The sequence below is a fragment of the Taudactylus pleione genome, unplaced genomic scaffold, assembly GCF_031769625.1.
Source record: "Taudactylus pleione unplaced genomic scaffold, aTauple2 ptg000442l, whole genome shotgun sequence".
NCBI lineage: Eukaryota > Metazoa > Chordata > Amphibia > Anura > Myobatrachidae > Taudactylus > Taudactylus pleione.
The window spans coordinates 5,689,997-5,711,343 of record NW_028284844.1 but is presented as its reverse complement, the minus strand read 5'-3'; the positions used below and the strand labels follow the sequence as shown (position 1 = coordinate 5,711,343).

The window sequence follows — 21,347 nt, the reverse complement described above, 5'->3', positions numbered from 1 at the left end:
ACAGCTGGTCTCATTAAATCTGAGTTCTCTATTGTACGGGCACAATATAATTGCCCAGGCACAGAGTTGCGATGGGTTTTGGAACTGCAGTATCTTATTCTGCATATACCGTAACAAAAGAAAATGTGTCCAATAGACAACGCAGTGACAGTTAGTTCCCAATAACAATCTCCCCGTCAAAATGTGGTCTTTTCGTCATTTGCAGGGAAACATCTTGCAGCTCTCCATCTGCAGTGGAACTACAAGTCCCAGCGTTCGAATGTGGAGCTGGCAGGGTATGCTGGGGCTTGTAGTCCTGCCACAAGTTGAATAATTCTGTGACTGAGAATGTACTGTGCTGTTTGTCCTCCAGAGCAGATACACAGAGCTGGTCTTGCACAGTTTAAGCAGTGCCAGCCCCTGATAAAGACCTCATGGGTTCTTAAGCAATATAATAATTTGTGCCCCCTTGTATCTCATCTGAAAAACAAATCTATATAAAACAGTAATTTGGGCCTCTCATTAATAAAAATAATACTCAAAAGTAAAAAAAACAGTTTAGGGAAATCTGTGCCCCTTAGTGCCCACTGACCCACGGTGATGCCCTGTATTGGGAGGTTAGCCAGCAACTCCCCAATAAACAGGGAATCTGTATGATTTACCGCCGGACCCATGCCCGGCGGTTGGAATCCCGACAGCGGCATCCCGGCAGAGGAGGAAATCCCGATCGTCCAAGGTAAGTATTCTATAACCTAATTCTACCCCCTAACCCTCCCTTAGAGGTGCCTAATCCTAACCTTCCCCCCCAGTGCCTAACCCTAATCCCCTCCCTTCCCCGTCGCCTAAACCTAAGTTCTCCCTGGGGGTGCCTTACGCTAACCCCCCCTTCCCCTAGCCTAGCCCTAAGTCCCCCCCGGGAACCCTAAACCTATCCCTCCACCCCCTGCGGCTATCCGCGCACGGCACCCGGCGTCCCTTCGATCGGGAGGCCGGTGCCGGTTTCCTGGTGTCGGTAAAATGATAGGCGTCTAGATTTAGACGCCTGTCATTTAACCCTCGCCGGGATTAAGCAGTCAGGAAGCCGGCTGTTGGGATTAGGTCCGCCGGCTTCCCGACTGCATACCATAAGCAGGGTCCTCGAGAATTTAGAAAACTGTTGTATACAATCAGGGGAGCCGAGATGGAGAGAGTGTGGGTGTGTGTGTGTGTGGGGGGTGTACTAATTACACAGGCTTGTTCCAGGGGTCTGATGGAGGCCTAGGTCAGCTGCTGAGGGGGACATCCCCCTTACCAGCATTGCTGATGTGCAGCGTTGGCTCCGTTTGGCACATATGGGTCAATTCAACTAGAAGCGCGTTAACGAAAGCGAGTTTGTTTTATTAGTGTAATACGCGCACCCAAGAAATGTAAGATTCAATTAGAAATGCCAATTGATTGTATTCGAAGCGAAGTTCTGTGACTTTTCTACAAAAAAGCTAATGTGCATGAAAAAGTGGGGAAACCTTCCTGGACCCCAAAAAAAGTGGCAACTGAGATAGCAGGACCATATAGAAGACTGTTAGTGGCCATAAAGTGCTATAGATTCCTTAGGCCAGCCATATGTAGGCCAATCGTGCTGGATGACCGGATCATGGGCAAATTTAGACACCCAGCTCAAGGTCAAATTGCATGAGATCCGTTCATCGGAAAGGGCCGAGCGACAGACTATCTTACAGCATGATGACTACGGCTGGAAGATCACCCTATACTTAGGCTGACAGAGGTGACCTGCGGAAATGTCCTGGCCTCCTTTACCAATGTTCCTGATCATGATCCAAACACTCCGATCAGAATTATTATCAAACATGGCGGTCATATTATAAGCCACGCACTGATTTTTTTTCTTATGAGTGAAGTTCTATTGTAAACCAATTCTGCACAACCCACGCGCTGGTTTTAAGGCTGTACATATTGGATTTGTCATATTGTTTTTTTATTTATTTTTATTTTGTTTTTATATTGAGAAATATTTTTTTTAAGAATTGTGATTTGAAGTCCCAAGAGTCAAAGGCAGCTTATCAGTTCTCAGTGATGTACTTGTTCCCTAGTAAATTTATATGCTGCTTTTGCATTGTTACTATTATAATTATTATCTTTTATTTATAAAGCGTAATAAAGTGTCCTTAGCGCATTGGATTATAGCACAAGCTGCCTCCAATGCGTACATGACAGATGAACGTTCAGTGCTGCCTTGTTGGGTGGGGTGGAGGATTTGATTTTGATGAACTTTTTGTTGTTTTCATTCTAAAATGAATATATTTATTATTTAATACTCACAGACAAACACATTTTATATAAGAAGTCTGCTCTGCAATATGTTCTTCTTTGTAGCTTAATCTGTCTCCCTTTTTTTTTTTTTTTTCTTTTCCCCCGTAAGGAGTGATTGGCGTAGATGTGACCGGATACAATCTCCCTTGTGAAAATCGGCCAATCACGTCGCGCCTGGCTCTGATCTGTGGCACCTCCTCCTGTCATATGGCGGTCAGTATCCGGCAGATAACTTCTAGCTGCCACTCTACACTACCGTCCGTGTGTGTCCTCAGTTCACCTTTCTCACAGCCGTGTCCTGGCTTTATGAAATGTGGTATTTGTGTGTGCATGTAAGATCAACACAGCGGCTTCCCTGGACGAGGTCTTAAAACAAACGGTCCATGAAGTTCTGTATATTGATGTTTTTGTTTTTTTTTGTATTTATCATCTCTATAAATATCTGGTCAATCCAGGACATAGAGGGAGACACAGTAATCCCAGGACAGTCTGTTAGTTCTGTGTCTTCATAGTACTGTAAGATTTATATTCAAAAGGTACCTGTTACTATAGTACATACTAGGGAAGACAATCCAGGAACATTTTTGTAATCCCGGGATTTGAATTGTGCACTGTAAATTTACACTGGCCTGGCCAATCGGTTGCTCTCCAGCTGTTTTGAAGCTACAAGTCCCAGCATACCCACCAGTCAGCTGGTAAAGCATGCTGGGACTTGTAGTTTCACAACAGCTGGAGAGCCACAGGGCCTCATTCAGAGGCGGTCGGAGGATGCAAGCGGTCGCTCAGAAACTGGGTGGCCACTTGCATCCTGACCGCCCGCCTCTGTTGCGGTCGTTAGGCTGTGGGTTAACACCCACAGCTCTAACGACCGCTCGGGTGATGGTCGCGATGGTCAGAGACCATCGCGACCATCGGGGCTTACGACGAGACCCTAGGCTAGGGTCTCCCTTGTCGTAAGCCCCGAAGAGCTTCTGGCTCTGTCTGAGCCAGAAGCTCTCCACTGACATCACTATTGATGTCAGTGGGGCCGCACCCAAACGGTAGGCGTTCCAATGGGAACGCCTCCGTTTGGGCTGCCACCCCCCCCGGCCCGCCTTCCAAACGGGGCGAGCTGTCAATCAACATCGACAGCTCGCCCCCTTTGGATCGAGACCTGCTACGACCAGCGCTGTCGGTCGTACCGTGTCGCGCGCATGCTCTGTGGGGGGCCATCGACCCGTTCCGAGTGCATCGGCGCTAACGACCAGGTCTGAATGACCCCCACAGTGTGGCCAGGCTGTAAACTGTCAAAGGGGGTCTGACACAGTCTGTCATCTCACCAGCTGACCACTGTAGGAAGAAGAGAGGAGCTTCTCCCACCCAGTCCCACGCCCGCAGTCGCCTGAGTCACTACAAACAGTGCGGCTGTGTGACCTATGACATCACGCCGCCCCATAGGTAACACCCAGTGTCTGAGCCGCAGGAAGAGCCCTTCGCTGCCTGGGCCAGCAGTTCGCAGTCACTGTAGGGATAGACAGCGAAAGCCGATGATTAGCAACCATCGATGTTTCTGATTTGACGGAAGCACTTTTTCAATCGAATAGCAGGATTCGATGGTTGCCAGCCATCGGATGCAGCATTCCAGTGCCCATCCGATGGCTGGCTGTGGGGGGAGCACGGCATCTATTCAGTGTTAGGGGCAGACCAGCATCTCAGAGAGTACTGGGCACACCCCCACAGTGACGTGAACAAAGGTACCGCGAGGCTCCGACCTCTTTTTGGCCTTAAGTGTGCATAACCATCGCAGTGGTAATACCATCGAATGGTTGCGATGCGATGACTAGTTGCCATTGCATCGCTGGATTTTATGTTGGAAGCCCGCCAACCATACTATGCCGGGCTTCCGATGTCCGTCCCTAAGTCAATGAGAGGCGGAAGACGTGGTGCTGACGGTTGCCGCTTATCCCCAAAATCCCGAGATTGCTGCTCCCATCCCAGGGATTAAAATGCTGGGCTTTTTTGGGCAGGATCTTGCGGATCGGGATCCCGGGATTGGCTTGCCTATTACATACTGTTCTGGTAAATTGCACTATGTAGCAACAGCGTGAGTATATGATCTTTGCTTCATATAGAGGTGCATTTGACACCACAATCTTCCATCTCACATGTCTACTCCAACATGGTCAGATAGACTGCATTTGTATTACAAAATTCTTCATAACGGAAATGGACTGCTCCAATTTTCTATTTGAATAAATATAGAAGGGGCACAGGCATTCTGTAATTGATAAATAACCCCTGGTATGTAGGGGTGGGGGACAGACTTTCACAGGAATATGGAAATGTGCAGTAAGCAAGTTCTTTAAAACTGAATATTCAGGGAAGGAAAATGAACTTCAGCCACACTTTAAAATATTTATTTCTGAATGATTTGAAAACATTCTGTGTATTTTTGTGTGTTTTTTGTTAAAATTCCAGGAGATATATACTATATATATAGTCATGAAACTGTGTGCTGGCTTAGATCATTTGCCTTAGTTATAGCAGGTTACATTATCACAATTCTGTATTACTGTAGATTTTCACCTTTTTAACGTTACTCAGTTATTAACACTTTTATGACAATATTGCGGCAGAAGTTTGGACATTTTCAGACAACCGTCCAGACTGTGTTTGCTTTGGGCGCAGCGATCAATAGGCGTTCTCACCTCCCTAGGTGTTTGAGTGTCTACGTTGCTTATTTTTGTCTTCTTTACGTTTGGCACAGTAAAGACGAGCACTTGTTCTGGAGTAAAATTCTAGACATGACTGAAACTCACATAAGCATGTCAGCTTCTAATGCCTGGCTAATTGTAATTGCCGGTAACACGTGCATCTGGGCTGTCTAAATGAGATTTGCACCACGCCATGTGTAGCATTGCAAAATCTGCTCAGAGCCATACACTATTATTTTACAGGGAAAACCGTGGCACATTAATAGTCTGTAACGTAACCTATAGATTCCAGCATTCAAGGAAAAATTGCATATTAAGGTCCACGTGTCAGATTCTGCAGTGAGCTCCCCTTCTATACAGCTGGATCTATACAGTGATTGCAGCCAGTCAATAGAGCCCTGTTCCAGCAATATGGGCATTATTCAGTGTCTGGCTTTCCAAAAACGTGGCAGCTCACTGGGATTATGATGTTTACTTCATATCATATGTATGTGTATATGTAATCAGTATGTAATACGGCCGGCCGCATGGCATCGCTCATTAAGGAAAGTACTGCTAACCTTACTCCCTAACCCTCCCTTAGGGGTGCCTAACCCTAACCTCCCCCCCTAGTGCTTAACCCTAACCCCCCTCCAAGTGCCCCCCCCTTCCCCACAGCCTAAGCCTAAGTCCCCCGGGGGGGGGGGGGGTGCTAGCCCCAACCTTCCCCCGGTGGTGCCTAACCCTAACCCCCTTCCCCTAGCCTAAACCTAATGCTCTCGGAGGGACTTAGGGCTAGGCACCCCCCCCCCCCCCCGAGAGACCTAAAACCTAACCCGTCCCCCCCCCCCTGCGCGGCTGTCCGGTTTATTTATGGTGCTCAGTAACAGTACAGCCGTACTCAGAGATACACATATTGTTAACGAAGATGGAGCAGAGCTTACAGCGGACCAGCTGGTCATGTATGTAGGTAGTGGCAGCAGGATATCGCAGGATTCCCCACGGAGCTAAGTGGTACACACTTTGGAGCTCAAACAAGATGGTGGTACACACTTTGGAGCTCAAACACAGTGAATAAGACAAGATGGTGCCTTGCATGCACAAACTAAGTTATGGCGGCCATCTTGGTTAGGTATGCCGAATACTTCAGTGTGAAGCAATATGGAGAAAAGCCCAGTAGCATACGAGTATTCCAACACCCCAAAACCTTGGGGTTATATATCCTGGCATCTGCTCCTCTGACTAAAATAAAAACAACACAAACACCAAATTATATGTAGATTTTTAGTTATTATTATTTTTTGTTCTGTCTATCATTAACATTGAAACGCTGCTTTTCATAATTTTTTTAAAACAAACAAACCGAATTCCAGTATGTTATAGAGCATCAACTGGCCCGCATACTATGCAGCCCCAATTGTCACATCAATGATGCAGACCCAGGTGCATATTATCAGGATGTTATATAGCACGAAGTTGTCCAACATATTATACATCTATTATATGTTGTCATATTCCACTCTGAACAAAGTTTACAAATCGCTCTCCCAAAAAGCTGTTATTAAGTCACCCCAATTTGCGCATCTAAACCCATTGTCCTTGTTATGCATCATGTGTTACTGTACTCGGTGGTGTCAGTACTATATATCGTACCATGTGCATATAACGGCCAGGCCAGCTCATATGTTTCCTACTAAATGCTGGCATTAATTAATTAGCCGAATGAATGGAGCAGGGGAAAGCCGGGTGGCAGGAGTTAATAGTGAACGTATTTGGTTTGGACTAAACATTGAAGTTTTCAGCCAAAATACAGTCTGGCGAGTTTGTGAGGACGTAACCTTTGTATGATGTATATGGGAAACATTCTTGGGTGGGGGGACAGGAAGGGTAATGGTAGGTACGCTCCCTCTGTACAGTTACACACTATGGCGAATTTTAACCACATCATAGCTTTGTATGGAATGACGCTTTGAAGTTCTTGTGAAACCCCAATAAGCAAAAAGTCTGTGCGTGAAGAGTATTATCCTGTGCACATTGTGTATCTGAGACAGGGAATGTGATCCCCAAACATTAAGGGCCATATTCAATTTGGAGCGATGACGTCATTTTTCGCCATTTTCACTTATCCCCATATTCAATTTCAAAGACTTTTCGCAGGTGCGAAAAGTCTTTGTCAAAAAACGGGGATATGTTTTCACCACAGAATAGGTGGCGAAAAAAAGTGCAGAATTGGGTTTTGGGGTGCAGACTTAAAAAAAAAAAAAAAGTACCCTGCAGCCCTCGGAATGTCCCCTAAAAGTTATCTGGGTAAAACATTTTTTAAAAAGTAGCATAGGACAACCCAAAAAAAGTGGTTTCGTTTTGAGGGCGAAAAAAAAAAAGTTGGGGGACAAACTTAAAAACGATCGAAATAGACTCAGGGGGGGACCCCAAGTATGCGGCAGGTGTTTTTTTAAAATGTGGTTGGTTGCGGCAGGTGGATTTTGGAAGAATTTTAAAAGTTTACGTTAGGGACTTCAAAATATGCTTGCACACATTTTCATGTACCCCAAATTTGATGGGACTAGTTGTTTTCCCCCCCCAAATTTTGCTAAATACTATTCTTCACCACCTTTATAAAGACACATAAAAGCACATGCCGACACCGTTTAAAAATCCCAAATACCTTTAGCTGGCCAATTCGGGGGTACCCATAGTGATCCCCCATGTCAGACCATCTTTTGGAGGGTGACAGGCTGATTTCCCCAAAAGTGACAGGACTTTTCGATACTTACGTTTCGCCGGGTCCCGTTTTCGCCGATTCCTAATTGAATACGGGGATACGCGGGAACGCGCCAGATACTTTATCCGCAGGAAAAACGTCGATGATGGCGAAAAGTCCGACCTCGGACTTTTCGCCGCTAATTGAATATGGCCCTATGTACTATTATTGCACTTTCTGTAGTGTAATATTCCGTGAAGCCGGATTCTCTGTGTGTGTCTTGGTGGATTCACCTCTGTCCCTTAGCAATAGACGGGAGTGACTCCGGCGCAGTCTGGGTGACGGCATTGTGCTGTGTATCTGTAAATCCTGATCGGGAAGTATGGCATTTGTTCTCCTTGCTAAGTGTTGATGGGGAGATAGAGTTGTGTGACACGGCCTGATCTCAGTTGTGCACGCAGCGGCTGCATTTTGTCGTGGTGCCGCGGTGGCATCGATAATATGCAAATGCTAGTTTCAGCCTTCCCCTTGTGTACCAGCATGCGCCAGCTTATGCAAGCCCTGTGACGCCCACCTTCAGTGTCCGCGCACGCTACAAAACTGCTTGCGTTTCGGAACAATCCACCATATGCGCACCATCGACACTTGCACCAGCACTATAGCAGGTGCAGTGCCTCCGTCTGAGCATGGGCTGACATCAGTGGTCACTAGTTTTACCATCAATATCTGTTCAGCGATGGTGAACATCAGCTGCGGGAGTGCAATGGTGGCCGCAGTCTGTGCATGCGAAACCAGCGACCATCGATTGGTAAACCATCAATTGTTTTCCACTGATGGTTTAAAACCATCAACCATTCATGGTTTAGCATTCAATGGCCATCCCTACTCACAGCCAGGAAGGTGTGCGCACAGCCTAGTGCATGTGACTACATGGACCAATAGGAAGCTGAAAGCTCTGCTATTGGTCTTTGCAATTGCTTGTCCCTGTTTGGTTTAATCTTGCTCTGCAGAGGCGGGTAGGTGACTCCTTGCGCTCTCTATGCACTGCTGATGCTATGCTATGTGCGAGAACACACACTCTGGAGAAAAGTTAGATATTTACTAAGCCTTGGGTGGAGATACTGGGCCATATTCAATTAGAGGTGAAAAGCCTTTTTCGTCTGTTTTTTTGAGAAAATTTTTCCTAAAAAATATTTCGCCAAATTCAATTCCAGGACAATTTCGCCTAAGCAGAAACTCGATGCATTGAATTCTCCAAAAAAGATTCTCCAATCAATAGCAGGTGAAAAGAAGTGCACAATCTTTATTTTGGGGTGCAAACGTGGGGAAACGACTCAGAACCCTTGGGACAGCCAACCAAAGGACAAATCTGCAAAAAAAAAACCTAAGAACACCCCAAAATAAAACTAGCAAAATAGGCTTCTGGTGGCTGCAAGGATGGGTCAGGTGTTTCTTGGGATTGCAGGTGCATGCCACAGGTGGATTTTTCACGTTTTTTAAAAGTTCACTTTAGAGACATTAAAACATGCTAGCACCCATTATCAAGTACCCCAAATTTGACAGGACTACTTATTTTCACCAAAAAATACAGCTTTATGCCATTCATCACCACTTTCACAAAGACGCTAATAGCAAGCAATTTACACAATTTACACAACTTAAATACCCAAAATAGTCTTATTAGGGCTATTAGTACACATTTATATTGATTTCCTATGTTAATGTATCTTTCTACTTCAGGGTCCATAGGGGGTCCACAGGGTTGACTTTGGGGTATAGGTTGGGAACCAAATCCGGGCACCACGCAGTTAAAGCTTTTAGCTCCCAGGATGCACTGGGTCCACTCTCCCTATAACCCCACCCCCAAGCCAGAGGCACCTCAGTTTAAGTTGGTGCCCGGCCGGAGTCGGGTCACCGTTAGCGCAGGGGGAGCTGATTAGCAGCCCCTAAGCTTATTTTATTTTTTTAGGGACAAAGTTTTTTCATGGACTTTGGACTCTTCAGAGCGGCAGCGTCGGACTGTCCATAGGACGTCTAAGCTGCCGCTCCGTCACCCCGCTGGCGCTGAGACGCCAGTACAGATCTGGGGATCTCAGCGGGACCCCAGAGTCTGTACTAGCCGGACTCTGCGGGCGCCCAGGACTGCTGCCGGATCCACGGGGAGCAGGTAAGGTCGCGGATCACCGCTTGCGGTGATCCGCGCATTTCAAATGCAGTCCTGTGCCTCCGGTCTCAGGGGACAGACCGGAGGCGCCGGCAGTGGCGGCGGGCCCCCCATACCCCGTGTGTCCACTAGACCACCAGGGACTTAACGATCGGTGCAGGGAGCCGGCGTCCCGGGGGTTAATAGCCGGCCAGGGGAGGCAGCCTTCCCTGTTACAGCGGCTCCTCCCCTCAGCTCAGCGCGCCTTTCAGTATCCATAGTCTGGCGTCGCTGAGCTGCTTCCTCCGCGGGCCACGCTTCCTCTGAGGTCTCCAGCGGCCATTTTATCTCTGTGGTGCAGCAGAAATCTCTCAGGATGGCAGTGAGTCCAGTCCCCCTGCGTACCTCACCATCAGGTCAGTGTACACAGCGCTGTAGCCTTCCCAGACACTGAATCTGGGCAGTTGAATGCAGTGTAATAGTGCAGTATATTATATGACATGTTTATGTATATATGTATATATCTGCATTGTATGTGACTTATGCTAGTGCTGACTGTACTTTATTCTCTCACCTGTCAGTGTATATCTATCCCTTTTCTTTATCTGCCCTAATACAGCTGTACTTAGGGTGGTTCTGAGACCTCACATTTATATACTTGTTAATATTTGTGTGGTTTGTCACATACTGTTGCGTGCTGCACGTTGCCATATTTTAGATGGAACTGTGTGTTGCATACGCTGAAAATGGGTCCCTGCAGCTATTTTTGGCATCAGTCAGGACCAGTATAGTGCTGCTTAATATTTCCGCCAAGATGGGTCAGATATGTCTGACCAGGAGATAGAGCGTTATACTGCACCCATTTTTACTATCCTGCAAGTCATGTGCTGCAGGTGTTAGTGCGGAGGATTTGACTCATAAAGGGTTCTGTATGTGGCGTCATCTGGTGCCGGCCTCTTTCACGACCCCCTTGGGCGGTTTGTTTTCTCGGGATCCTCTCAATTGCGGATCGCCGGGCGGGCCCCATTGTTGTACCTCACTTGGGGTTACTTCACCATACTGCCCTTTTCATCTCAGGGTATCTCGCAGCTTCTTGCACTCTTCCCCTGTGACACAGACTACCGCTCCCTGCAGGGGTTTTTTTGCAGTATATGAATTCCCCCTGGTGCCACAATAGTCTGTCATTCCCCTTGCAGGGATTACCACAACAGCCACCCTGGGTGGATGTCGTTTTCTACGAAACGCTAATTGGCGTGGTTGACGCCCTGTGGTTACTTCCCAGTTGGCTCTGCCGTGAACTGGGTACTGTTCGGGGCTCTTTCCCTCTTACACGGGGGGAAGCCTATTTCAGGTATTATTATCCCTGCTTTAGGGCTGGTAGCAGGTCCATTCTGGTTAGAGTGAATGTTGACCTGCACCTGTATCATACACCCTCAGTATTGCGTGCCTTCGGGTTACCTGTTGCTGACTAGCGGGTGGATCGCATAGCGGGACTCTGGCTGTTGCCAGATAGGAGGTGTTACAACAGTGTTTGGCCTCCTGTCCCAAATTCCCTGAGGGTCATCACGAGCCCCTCCTGGGGGGGATGGGCGTGTTACTCGTCTGATTACAGACGTTACTACGCCTCCCATTCCTGCGTGGTCGGATTCTTCGGATCCGTAGGTGGTAACTCTGCCTGAAATCAGTATACTTGCTTTCGGGAGTTGTTACCCATCCTACTATGGCTATAGCATGGTTGGTTAATACTATTGCATATTGGGTTGATGCATTTGTAACGTTTTTTCCCCTCCAACACGTCGGGGGTTCAAATGTATTTGGTCGCTCATGTAATATATGCAGTTGTCATAGGTGGACATGCCTATATTGCATACCAGTCTCCTAACTTTCAGAGTTCCGGCTGCGACTGTATCCTCCGTAATACCCTATGGCTGCGCTCTGAGAATGCAGAGGTGCAGATACCATCTTTAGGGTTGATATTGTTTGGTCCTGACCTTGACAAGATTGTAGTAACATTGGCAGTATTACTAACGACAAGTTTACCGCTTTCAGCTATGCACACTACAAGGCCTCAGACTAAGTCTGTTAAGTCTTTTTTGTCCTCTCGGTCAGCCTAAAGGTCTGTTTCTTCGTAGACTGTCGGCATCTACAAGGGCCGACATATCCAGTACCGAGCAGGCCTGGACTGCCAGCCGATCCTGCTTCTGAACCTACGGATATCTCTTCAGTCTGACGGGACAGGCCTACAACTGGGAGATACCGATTTTCTCAGTTCGCCCGGTATTAGTGTCAAGTTGCCGCGGCTACGTGGGTAGGAGGGTACGCCCTCTTTACAAGGGCCTTACAGATCCAGAAAGCTATGCAGTTGTTGCGGTAAGCGGAGCTAATTGGGCCATCCCCACTATCTCAGTGAGGGACTGGTTGTTCTGTTTTCTTTCTGGTGCGGTGGCTGAATGGTCCTCTTTGGCCTGTTCTCTGTCTCAATTCCCTGAACCAGTTCCTAAAGCTACCTGGGCTCAGGAGGAAATCCCTATGCTCCATCATACGATGTTTGGAACCTGGGGACTTTAGGGTATCACTGGATATACAGGACGCGTGCCTACGGGTACTTACAGAGACCTTTCCTCAGCATGGGCTGAGGTTTGCTGTATCACAGCAACACTTACAATTTTTCGGGCTCTGCCTGTTGGGACTGTCCTCAGCCCCACAGGGGTTTACCAGCGTTTTGGATTTTCTGACAGTTCTTCTGTTCAGTATATCCCAATGCTCCTGTACCTGGACGGCCTCCTGCTCTTAGCGGGATCACCGGGGTACTTTACGGCCAGGTCAGGATGACTGTGGCTTCTTCAGGGTGCAGACGTTTAATCAACGGGGAAAAAGTCCTCCCTGCATCCCTCTCTGGGTATTCTTCATCTAGGATCCCTGCTGGATTCTCAGAATCTGAGAATTCTTCTGGCGTAAGACGGAATCTCCTCTCTTCCATTAGGAGTACATGGTTGTCTGCGCAGTCGACAGATGTCTTTACACTCTGGGATGCATGGTGGAATGGGCTCAGTTCCATTCCAGGCCTTTCCATAATTGGCTCATCTCCAGATGGAATGAGTTTTTTCTGTCGGATAACTGTTCAAACGATGATGCTCTCTCCGGAGGCAAGTCGGTCCCTGTCCGGGTGGCTATGGCCATCTCGTCCAGGGTTTTCTTTGCTAGGGACAGTGTCTGGACCGAATCCTTTTCAGTGCAGTTGGACGTCTGTCGATTCCACCCTGTCAATTAACTTACTCTGGCATAACTCTTGTTTCCCGGTGAACCTGAAAAGGTTCAGTCCGACAGGGTCAGGACAGTGGCTTCCTTTTTAGCAACACTGTTCGTTGGGTGGCAATGACAGGTATGTCACATATTCGGACATAGTCCGAGGGTCTCCTCCCGACCATCTCGGCAGCGTTCATTTCAGGAGCTCTCCATTGGGAAGCGGGAGTCCTCAGCCGTCACGACGTGCATCCCGGGGACTAGTCTCTTCCCCAAGAGAGGTTTCATCTCCTGGTGAGCAGGGGGGGCCCCCCTGAGGTGACCCTCATGGCCTTCTGACTTTATCACACTAGGGTGTTACAGTTCAGCTCTGGGGATTCTGAAGCAAACTTCAGCGACTCTTTGTCGGTGAAGTGGTCCTTCCACTTTGTGTACCTGTGTTCTCCGGTCTCCCTTCTTCCTCGAGGTCTTTGGAAGTGTTTTCAATCGAGACGGAGATGCTTTCCTGCTGGTGGCTCCTGATTGCCCCAGATGTCAGGGGTACTTGGATCTTCGGAGTCTCTACATCGATACTCCATCCCTGATGCTTCACTGCCCGGACCTGTTGTCTCAGGGTCCTTGGTTTTGCCTTGGACCTGGGTCGTTTGTCTTTGACTGTGTCCTTACAGTTGTCTTACGGCTTCCCTGGCTTTGTCATCGTTGGAATGATTAGAGCACATGGATCAGCTTTTGCTGGGACCTACCACAAACTGTGGCAGCCATAAATCTTATGGTATTGTACCTGTCGATACAATCCTCCGGTGTCCAGGATTTCCAGATATTCTGGCATTCCTTCCGGCTGGCTTGGGTTTCACACTTGGCCTGGTCTTCCTGACAGTGCGGATCTCTACACTGTCAGTATGGTTAAGATATGGAATTGCTTCACTCTGGTATCCAGTTCATCCTTTGGAGTGTTTTCTTGATTATGCCTCCATTTGTCCTCCCTAGGGACTCCTTGGGAGTAAGTAGTGGTTCTTCGTTACCTCCGGGGACAGTCAATGGAACCGCTGGTTGTGATAGCCATTACATGGTCTATTGCTTAGGCTCTCTCTTTCTCTCAGGGTGTTTATATCAACCAGGAGAGTGTCTGAATTGGGAGCGTTCTCATGTGGCTCCCTCTTCTGGAGGGCATCATGTCAGGGTGGGAGTTGCTCTCGCCCTGTGTTTCTTCTTAGTGGTTTTCAGGTTCCATATTATTCTGGAACTTAGGGTACGGCCATTCTGTCCCCAGTCCTCTCGGCTGGTGTGGCCTCATTGACTGTGGTCTGGCCTCTTTGGATTTATGTGATCCGTTCAGGTTCCTTACGGAAATCGGACTCCTTATTGGTGGTCTGAGATTTCTGGTTTTCACAGGAAAGGATGGCCGGCCTATAACCAAATGTTGACTTGGATGGCCTCGTAGGTCTTCCTCAGGGGCCTACCCATGGGTAGGCCTTCCTGTTGTTGATGCTTGTTTTTTCTCGGGCCATGTGACCCTCGTGTGCGGCTCGCTGTGGCGCCTCGGCTGTTTTGCCTTACTAGGTGGCCACGTGGTCTTCTGTCCACACCTTTTTAAGGTTCTAGGCATTGGTTTCCTTTGCCTCTCAGGATGCTTCCTTTTTGGCGACGGATTCTCCTCTCAGCACAGGAGCGTCCCCACCCTTGGTTGAACTGCTTTGGGACATCCCCAAGGTCAACCCTGTGGACCCCCTATGGACCCTGAAGTAGAAAACAAGAGATATGGTAAGAACTTACCTTTGTTATCTCTGTTTCTACGAAGTCCATAGGGTCCACAGGGCGCCCGCCCTGACGCACCTGGCTTCATATGGGCTGTGTGGCTGGTCACCGGTTTTCCGTCTCCCATTTCGGTGAGTATGGTTATTGAGTGTTCCAGTTTTCTCTCTCTTTTTCTCTCCTCCTCCGGCCTTTGGCTACTTACAAACTGAGGTGCCTCTGGCTTGGGGGTGGGGTTATAGGGAGAGTGGACCCAGTGCATCCTGGGAGCTAAAAGCTTTAACTGCGTGGTGCCCGGATTTGGTTCCCAACCTATACCCCAAGGTCAACCCTGTGGACCCTATGGACTTCGTAGAAACAGAGATAACAAAGGTAAGTTCTTACCATATCTCTTGTTATTTCTGGGGTACAGACTTCAATTCTTTCAGTACTTTTCGCCTGTTCCGCATTCGCCTAATTCCATTTTCGCCCGTTTTGCTATTGAATTAGGCGAAAAGCGGGGACGAGCACGGAATAAATTTGCCTCTGAAACAGGCGAATGAGGCGAAAAGTCGGACAGGCGAAGATGTTCCGACTTTTCGTATCTAATTGAATACCTCTCACTGTCCCAACCAATCAGCTCCTAACTGCCATGTCACGGACTGTGTTTGAAAAATGACAGGAGCTTATCGGTTGGCACTTTATCTCCATCCAAGGCTTAGTAAATAGACCCCTCTGAGTTTGTTAAGTTTTAAATCGGGCCTAGACTACGTGTGACTTCCTTGGTGGTGTGAAATTATAAAGCCCAGCATGCTTTGCTATTTAGCTGATGGCCAGGCCCCGGCTACAGGTGTCCTCGCCATGTCAAGGGGAATCGGCAGTGGCGCACCAAGGGGGGAGGGGTGCATGGCCATATCATCACCTGGAGAGCCACAGGTTGTCCAGGCCTGCAAGGAATGCATATACATTTAACCTATGTGGTGTATGTTGGTCATTCTTGTTATTGTAATCCTGAACTATCATCATTGGCATATTCCCCAGTTTATTTGGATTCATCAACATATTTGTCCATCTCCAGTGTTTCATTGCATAACTAGTAACATAGATGTGGCAAGCCAGAACAAGCATAATAGCTTATATTTCCTTTTATTAATACAGCAACACAAGTGGAAGTCAGAATGCTCTGAGTACCTTTTACTTTTCAATATTTTTATTTTATTTATTAATCGTTATTTACATAACGCAGCACTTTACAGAGGCTATTTAATCATTCACATCAGTCCCTGCCCCTGTGGAGCTTAGGGGTCTATTTACTAAGCCTTGGATGGAGATAAATTGGGCAGAGATAAAGTACCAGCCAACCAGCTCCTAATTCATTTTTCAAACACAGCCTGTGACATGGCAGTTAGAAACTGATTGGCTGAACTTGATCTCAGGGCCTGATTCAGAGCCGGACGCTCTGACCAGAGCGCTCGCTCTGAATCAGGGCCCTCCTACATGAAAATGGAGCAGCCTCTTGGACGATCGCATAGCTGTGGGTGACCACCCACAGCTATAGCGAGCGTCCACGATGATGGTCGCGATGGTCAAGACCATCGCGACCATTGGGCTTGCGACAGAGACCCTGCGGTAGGGTCTCGCTGCCGCAAGCCCTGGAGTGATTTTGGCTCTATCAGAGCCAAAATCACTCCCACTGACATCACTACTGATGTCAGTGGGGCCGGCTTCAGACGGTAGGCATTCCCATGGGAACGCCTCCGTCTGGCAGCCACGCCCTCGGCACGCCCACCAAAGGGGGCGTGCTGTCAATCAACATCGACAGCACGCCCCCTTTGGTGTGAGACCCAGAGTGACGGCTACCCCGTCGCTAGCCGGGTCTCGCGCATGCACACGACAGAGCTCCCTCCGTCGTGCGCATGCGCAGTAGGGCACCATCGACCCGCTTGCGAGCATCCTGCGCTCACGAGCGGGTCTGAATCAGGCCCTCAGTTCACTTTAGCTCCATCCAAGGCTTATTAAATCCCCTACTACATGTACACACACATACATACTAGGGTCATTTTTATGCCAGATTCTAATTAACCAACCAGTATGTTTTTGGGGAGTAGGAGTGCCCAGAGGAAACCACGCAGCCTCGGGGAGAACATACAAACTCCTCACAGTGCCTTGGAGGGAAGCAACCTTAAGACTTCAGTGCTGTGAGGCAGTAATGTTAACCATTACACCAACCGTGCTGCATTTATTAATATTGGTAGAGCTTCCTATACTGGTGGCTTGGCCAAGATCAAAAATTATAGCCGCATTAGATCTGAGAGATTCAGGTGTGTTTCCTACATAGTAAATATGGTCTGTTCACCTTGCCATCTCACCATAGGGATCATTGCTCCCTTTATATGGGGCATCAGTGGACTCTTAGATAATGGATGTAGTGTCACAAACCGCACTGATGCTGTCACTTCACTCCAAACCGTCGGAGGTCTCTGTGCCTGCATGTGGCTGATATTGTCACATACTGCAGTGTAATTTTGGGCGGTAATATCACTACCAGATCGCATTGAGCATGTGATTATCGATAAATGGGCCTCTAAATGCTGAAGCGATCTTTCTGGTACAAACATTACCCATATTTAATGATATGTTTCCTTGGAGCTTTGGCGCAGTCTCCTTTTTAGTCAGCGGGTTATCACGTTGCAGTTATCCTTTCCCAGGGACCATCGAGTGGGGGAGAGAGGAAGCTTCATGTAGTGGCTGAGTTTGCGGTTAGGCTGCTGTTAATAAACGTCAGCAGGTACGGCGAGTTCTAGTCTAAAGCGCTACAGAAGCACCTTTGTGAGACGCCTGGGAAAAGGGAGCTGTGTGAAAACTTTGGCCCCGCTTTGTTGTGGTTTTGGCAAATGAAAACAGCCAACTGTCAGGGGGAATTTCAGGAACATTAAGCAGGGGAAAAGCACCGTTACCATGAACGTCCCTGGGTTGTATTCCACTAGCTCTGACTTCAATTTTTGATTTATTTTTTTAAATAAAGCTACAGCACGCCTAAAATTTATTCAGCCTGTTTTTGTTTCCTCAGAGTGGGAAGCTTCCAAACTACTAGAAAAGAATGTTCCTATTATTTCTGTTAATATTTGGAACCTCAAGAAAATAAAGATTTGTCAGGGGATAATTATAATATAAATAGACTAGTACAGTTGCTGCATACAAATACTATGAGCCCTTAGATCCAGTTGAAAGCATCAATGACAGTAGGCCTTCAGGTGCTACATGACCCCTCAAGGGGGATTGCATGGTGATGTCACAGAGTGAGCGCAGTGCAGTCACACAGCCTATGTAGCAGGTTAGGCTGTGATTGCATGGTGATGTCACAGAGTGAGCGCAGTGCAGTCACACAGTCTATGTAGCAGGTTAGGCTGTGATTGGAGGAAGTCACAGAGTGAGCGCAGTGCAGTCACACACTCTATGTAGCAGGTTAGTCTGTGATTGGATGGTGATGTCACAGAGAGAGCGCAGTGCAGTCACAGCAGCATACTTGCCTACACCCTCGGAACTCCCAAATATCGGGTGGCACTCTCTGCTGCCTGGAAATGCGGGCAAGTCTCCAGAGGCTGCAGTCACCCGGCCGCTTCGTGAGTGAGGTGGACAGTACAGGCGGCCGATGATGCAATTCACGTCGAAACGCCTCATTGTGGGTCTGTCCCGCTTCACAATGCCGTTAATTGCGCAGTGTATAGCAGGGCGTGGCTACAATGAAGCAATTGCATCATCACGCCTCAGACCCTCCCACCTCGCCATGCTTCCTGCAGTGCCCTGGAGGAGGCAGCCAAGAGGTCGGCAAGTATTTGTAGCAGGTTAGTCTGTGATTGGAGGAAGTCACAGAGTGAGCACAGAGCAGTACAGTCACACAGTTTATGTAGCAGGTTAGGATGTGATTGGAGGAAGTCGCAGAGTGAGCGCAGTACAGTTGTCACGGCTAGGAGCGAACCTGAACCCGGAGTGGAGTCTGACGGTACCCTCAGGTAGTGCAGGATTGGTTGCTAGCACTCCAGCCCAAGCTGCAAGCTGGCCCAAATTAGACATGTGACCTGGATCCAAGATGGCTGCGCCCAGTGGTCACAGTGCGGAAGTGCTGCCAGTTACATCCCCTCTCACCTGTCTCCAGATGGAACCCCCTCAGTCTGCAGAGACTCCCTGTGCCCAACGCCGCTCTCCAGGGCCCTGCACCCCCGCCAGTCGCTCCGCGCCAGAGCGCACGAAGCGGTAAGGACCGCGATCTCGGCAGCCCCTCAGCCCTGGTCGTGACGGTACCCCCTCCTTTAGGAGTGGCCCCCGGACACCTTTTGGGTTTTTCAGGATTTTCTGAATGGAATTTGAGCACAAATCGAGGAGCATGGACGTCTTCTGCCTTTATCCAGCAACGTTCTTTGGGCCCATAACCCCTCCAATCCAGCAAATATTGAAGCTGCCCGAAGCGAAAACGAGAGTCCAGGATTTGTTTGACTTCGAACTCTATACCCCTCTCAGTACGGACTTTGGGAGGACGAGGCAGAACCTTGCGGAAGCGATTAAGGATGAGAGGTTTCAACAGAGAGATATGAAAAGAGTTGGGTATCTTGAGGTATGCTGGAAGTTTTAGTCTGTACGTCACTGGATTGATCACTTGAATGATGGGAAATGGACCAATAAAGCGAGGAGCAAATTTCTTAGAAGGGACCTTGAGACGAAGATTACGAGTAAACAGCCATACAAGATCACCCTCCTTCATGTTGGGCACTGCTCTTCTTTTCTTATCCGCCCCAATTTTGTATCAATCCGAGGCTTTTCGTAATGCAACATGAACTTGAGTCCAGATTTGAGCCAATTTCTGTGGTGTAGAGGCTACTGCTGGCACATCAACAACCGGTAAATTTTTAAATTCTGGTACCCTGGGATGCAGACCGAAGACTATGAAAAATGGGGTTTGGCCTGTAGAGGAATGATATGAATTGTTATGAGCAAACTCTGCCCAGGGTAAAGTGTCCGCCCAATTGTCCTGGGAAGAAGACATATGGATCCGTAAAAAGGTCTCCAGGTCTTGATTGACCCTTTCAGTAGAACCGTTGGATTGAGGATGGTAGGCCATGGAAAAATTTAATTTGACTTTGAGAACAGAACAAAGAGCCCTCCAGAATTTCGCCACAAATTGCACCCCCCAGGTCGGAGACAATCTCGGTCGGAAGTCCGTGAAGGCGGAAAATATTGAAGATATATAATTGAGCCAACCCTGGAGCAGATGGTAATTTCTTGAGAGGGACATAGTGTACCATTTTCGAGAACCGATCTACCACTACCCAGATGGTGGTAAACCCGTTGGATGTGGGTAAATCAGTAATAAAGTCCATGGATACATGTGTCCAGGGGCGGGTGGGAATAGACAAGGGCAGTAAGGTACCAGCTGGAGCTTGTCTGGATGATTTATGCTGTGTGCACTGTGGGCAGGAAGAAACAAATTCTGTGATTTCGGTTCTCATGGTGAGCCACCAATACAAACGTTGTAAGAATTCCAGTCTTACGAACGCCCGTGTGACCGGAAAAACGAGAGGAGTGAGCCCAATTTAATAGATGTTTGCGAAGAGATGGAGCCACAAAGGTTTTTCCAGGAGGAGATTGAATGCGGGTAGAGGCAAAAAACTTTAGACTCTAGGACTGGGATTTCTTTATGTTCCTCAGAGGAAGCTTCAGAGGAGAAGGAACGAGAGAGGGCATCCGCTTTTTGGTTTAGTGAACCAGGACGATAGGTCAAGATAAAGTTAAAACGAGAGAAAAATATTGCCCACCGGGCCAGGCGGGAAGTGAGACACTGGATATTTTTTAAATAAAGAAGATTCCGATGATCTGTATATACAGTGATGGGGAACATAGATCCTTCGAGTAGGTAACGCCATTCTTCAAAGGCTAATTTCACTGCCAATAGCTCCTGTTCTCCAATGGGATAATTTTTTTAAGCCAGAGAAATTTTTTTAGAGAAGAACCCACAGGGATGGAACTTATTATCCTCAAACTTCTGTGAAAGTACTGCCCCAACGGCTTCAGAAGAGGAATCCACCTCCAGAAAAAATGGATTATTGACGTTAGGTTGTCTTAGTACTGGAGCAGAAATGAAGGCTTGTTTGAGAATTTGAAAGGCGGTTTCTGCCTCAGGAGGCCTTAGAGATGGATTTGCCCCTTTGCGAATCAATGCTGAAATGGGTGCCATGAGAGTGGAGAATCCCTTGATGAATCTTCGATAATAGTTGGCGAAGCCTAAGAACCTCTGCACTGCTTTCAGGGAGTTAGGACGAGACCAGTCCAATAGCTTTTACTTTTTTGGGGTCCATTTCAAGGCTGGAGCCAGAGATGTGATAACCTAGAAATGGAACGGAGGGTACTTCAAACACACACTTCTCGGCCTTGCAATATAGATGATTTTTGCGCAGACAAGCCAGGACTTCCTTTACTTGAAGACGATGTTTGTCAATACTGGAGGAGAAAATCAAGATGTCGTCTAGGTAGACCACTACAGAAACATACAATAAGTCCTGGAAGAACTCAATCACAA

The 21,347-nt window shown here is 47.9% G+C and overlaps 1 protein-coding gene across 1 annotated transcript in view; it reads left to right on the top strand.

The window, feature by feature from the left end:
• The window catches only part of FGGY (FGGY carbohydrate kinase domain containing), a 260,103-nt gene that overhangs the window by 111,641 nt on the left and 127,115 nt on the right, over positions 1-21,347 (top strand). Inside the window, exon 9 of the mRNA XM_088447828.1 lies at positions 2,396-2,499. Coding sequence (XP_088303954.1) covers positions 2,396-2,499 — 104 coding nt within the window. The remainder of the gene's footprint in view (positions 1-2,395; positions 2,500-21,347) is intronic.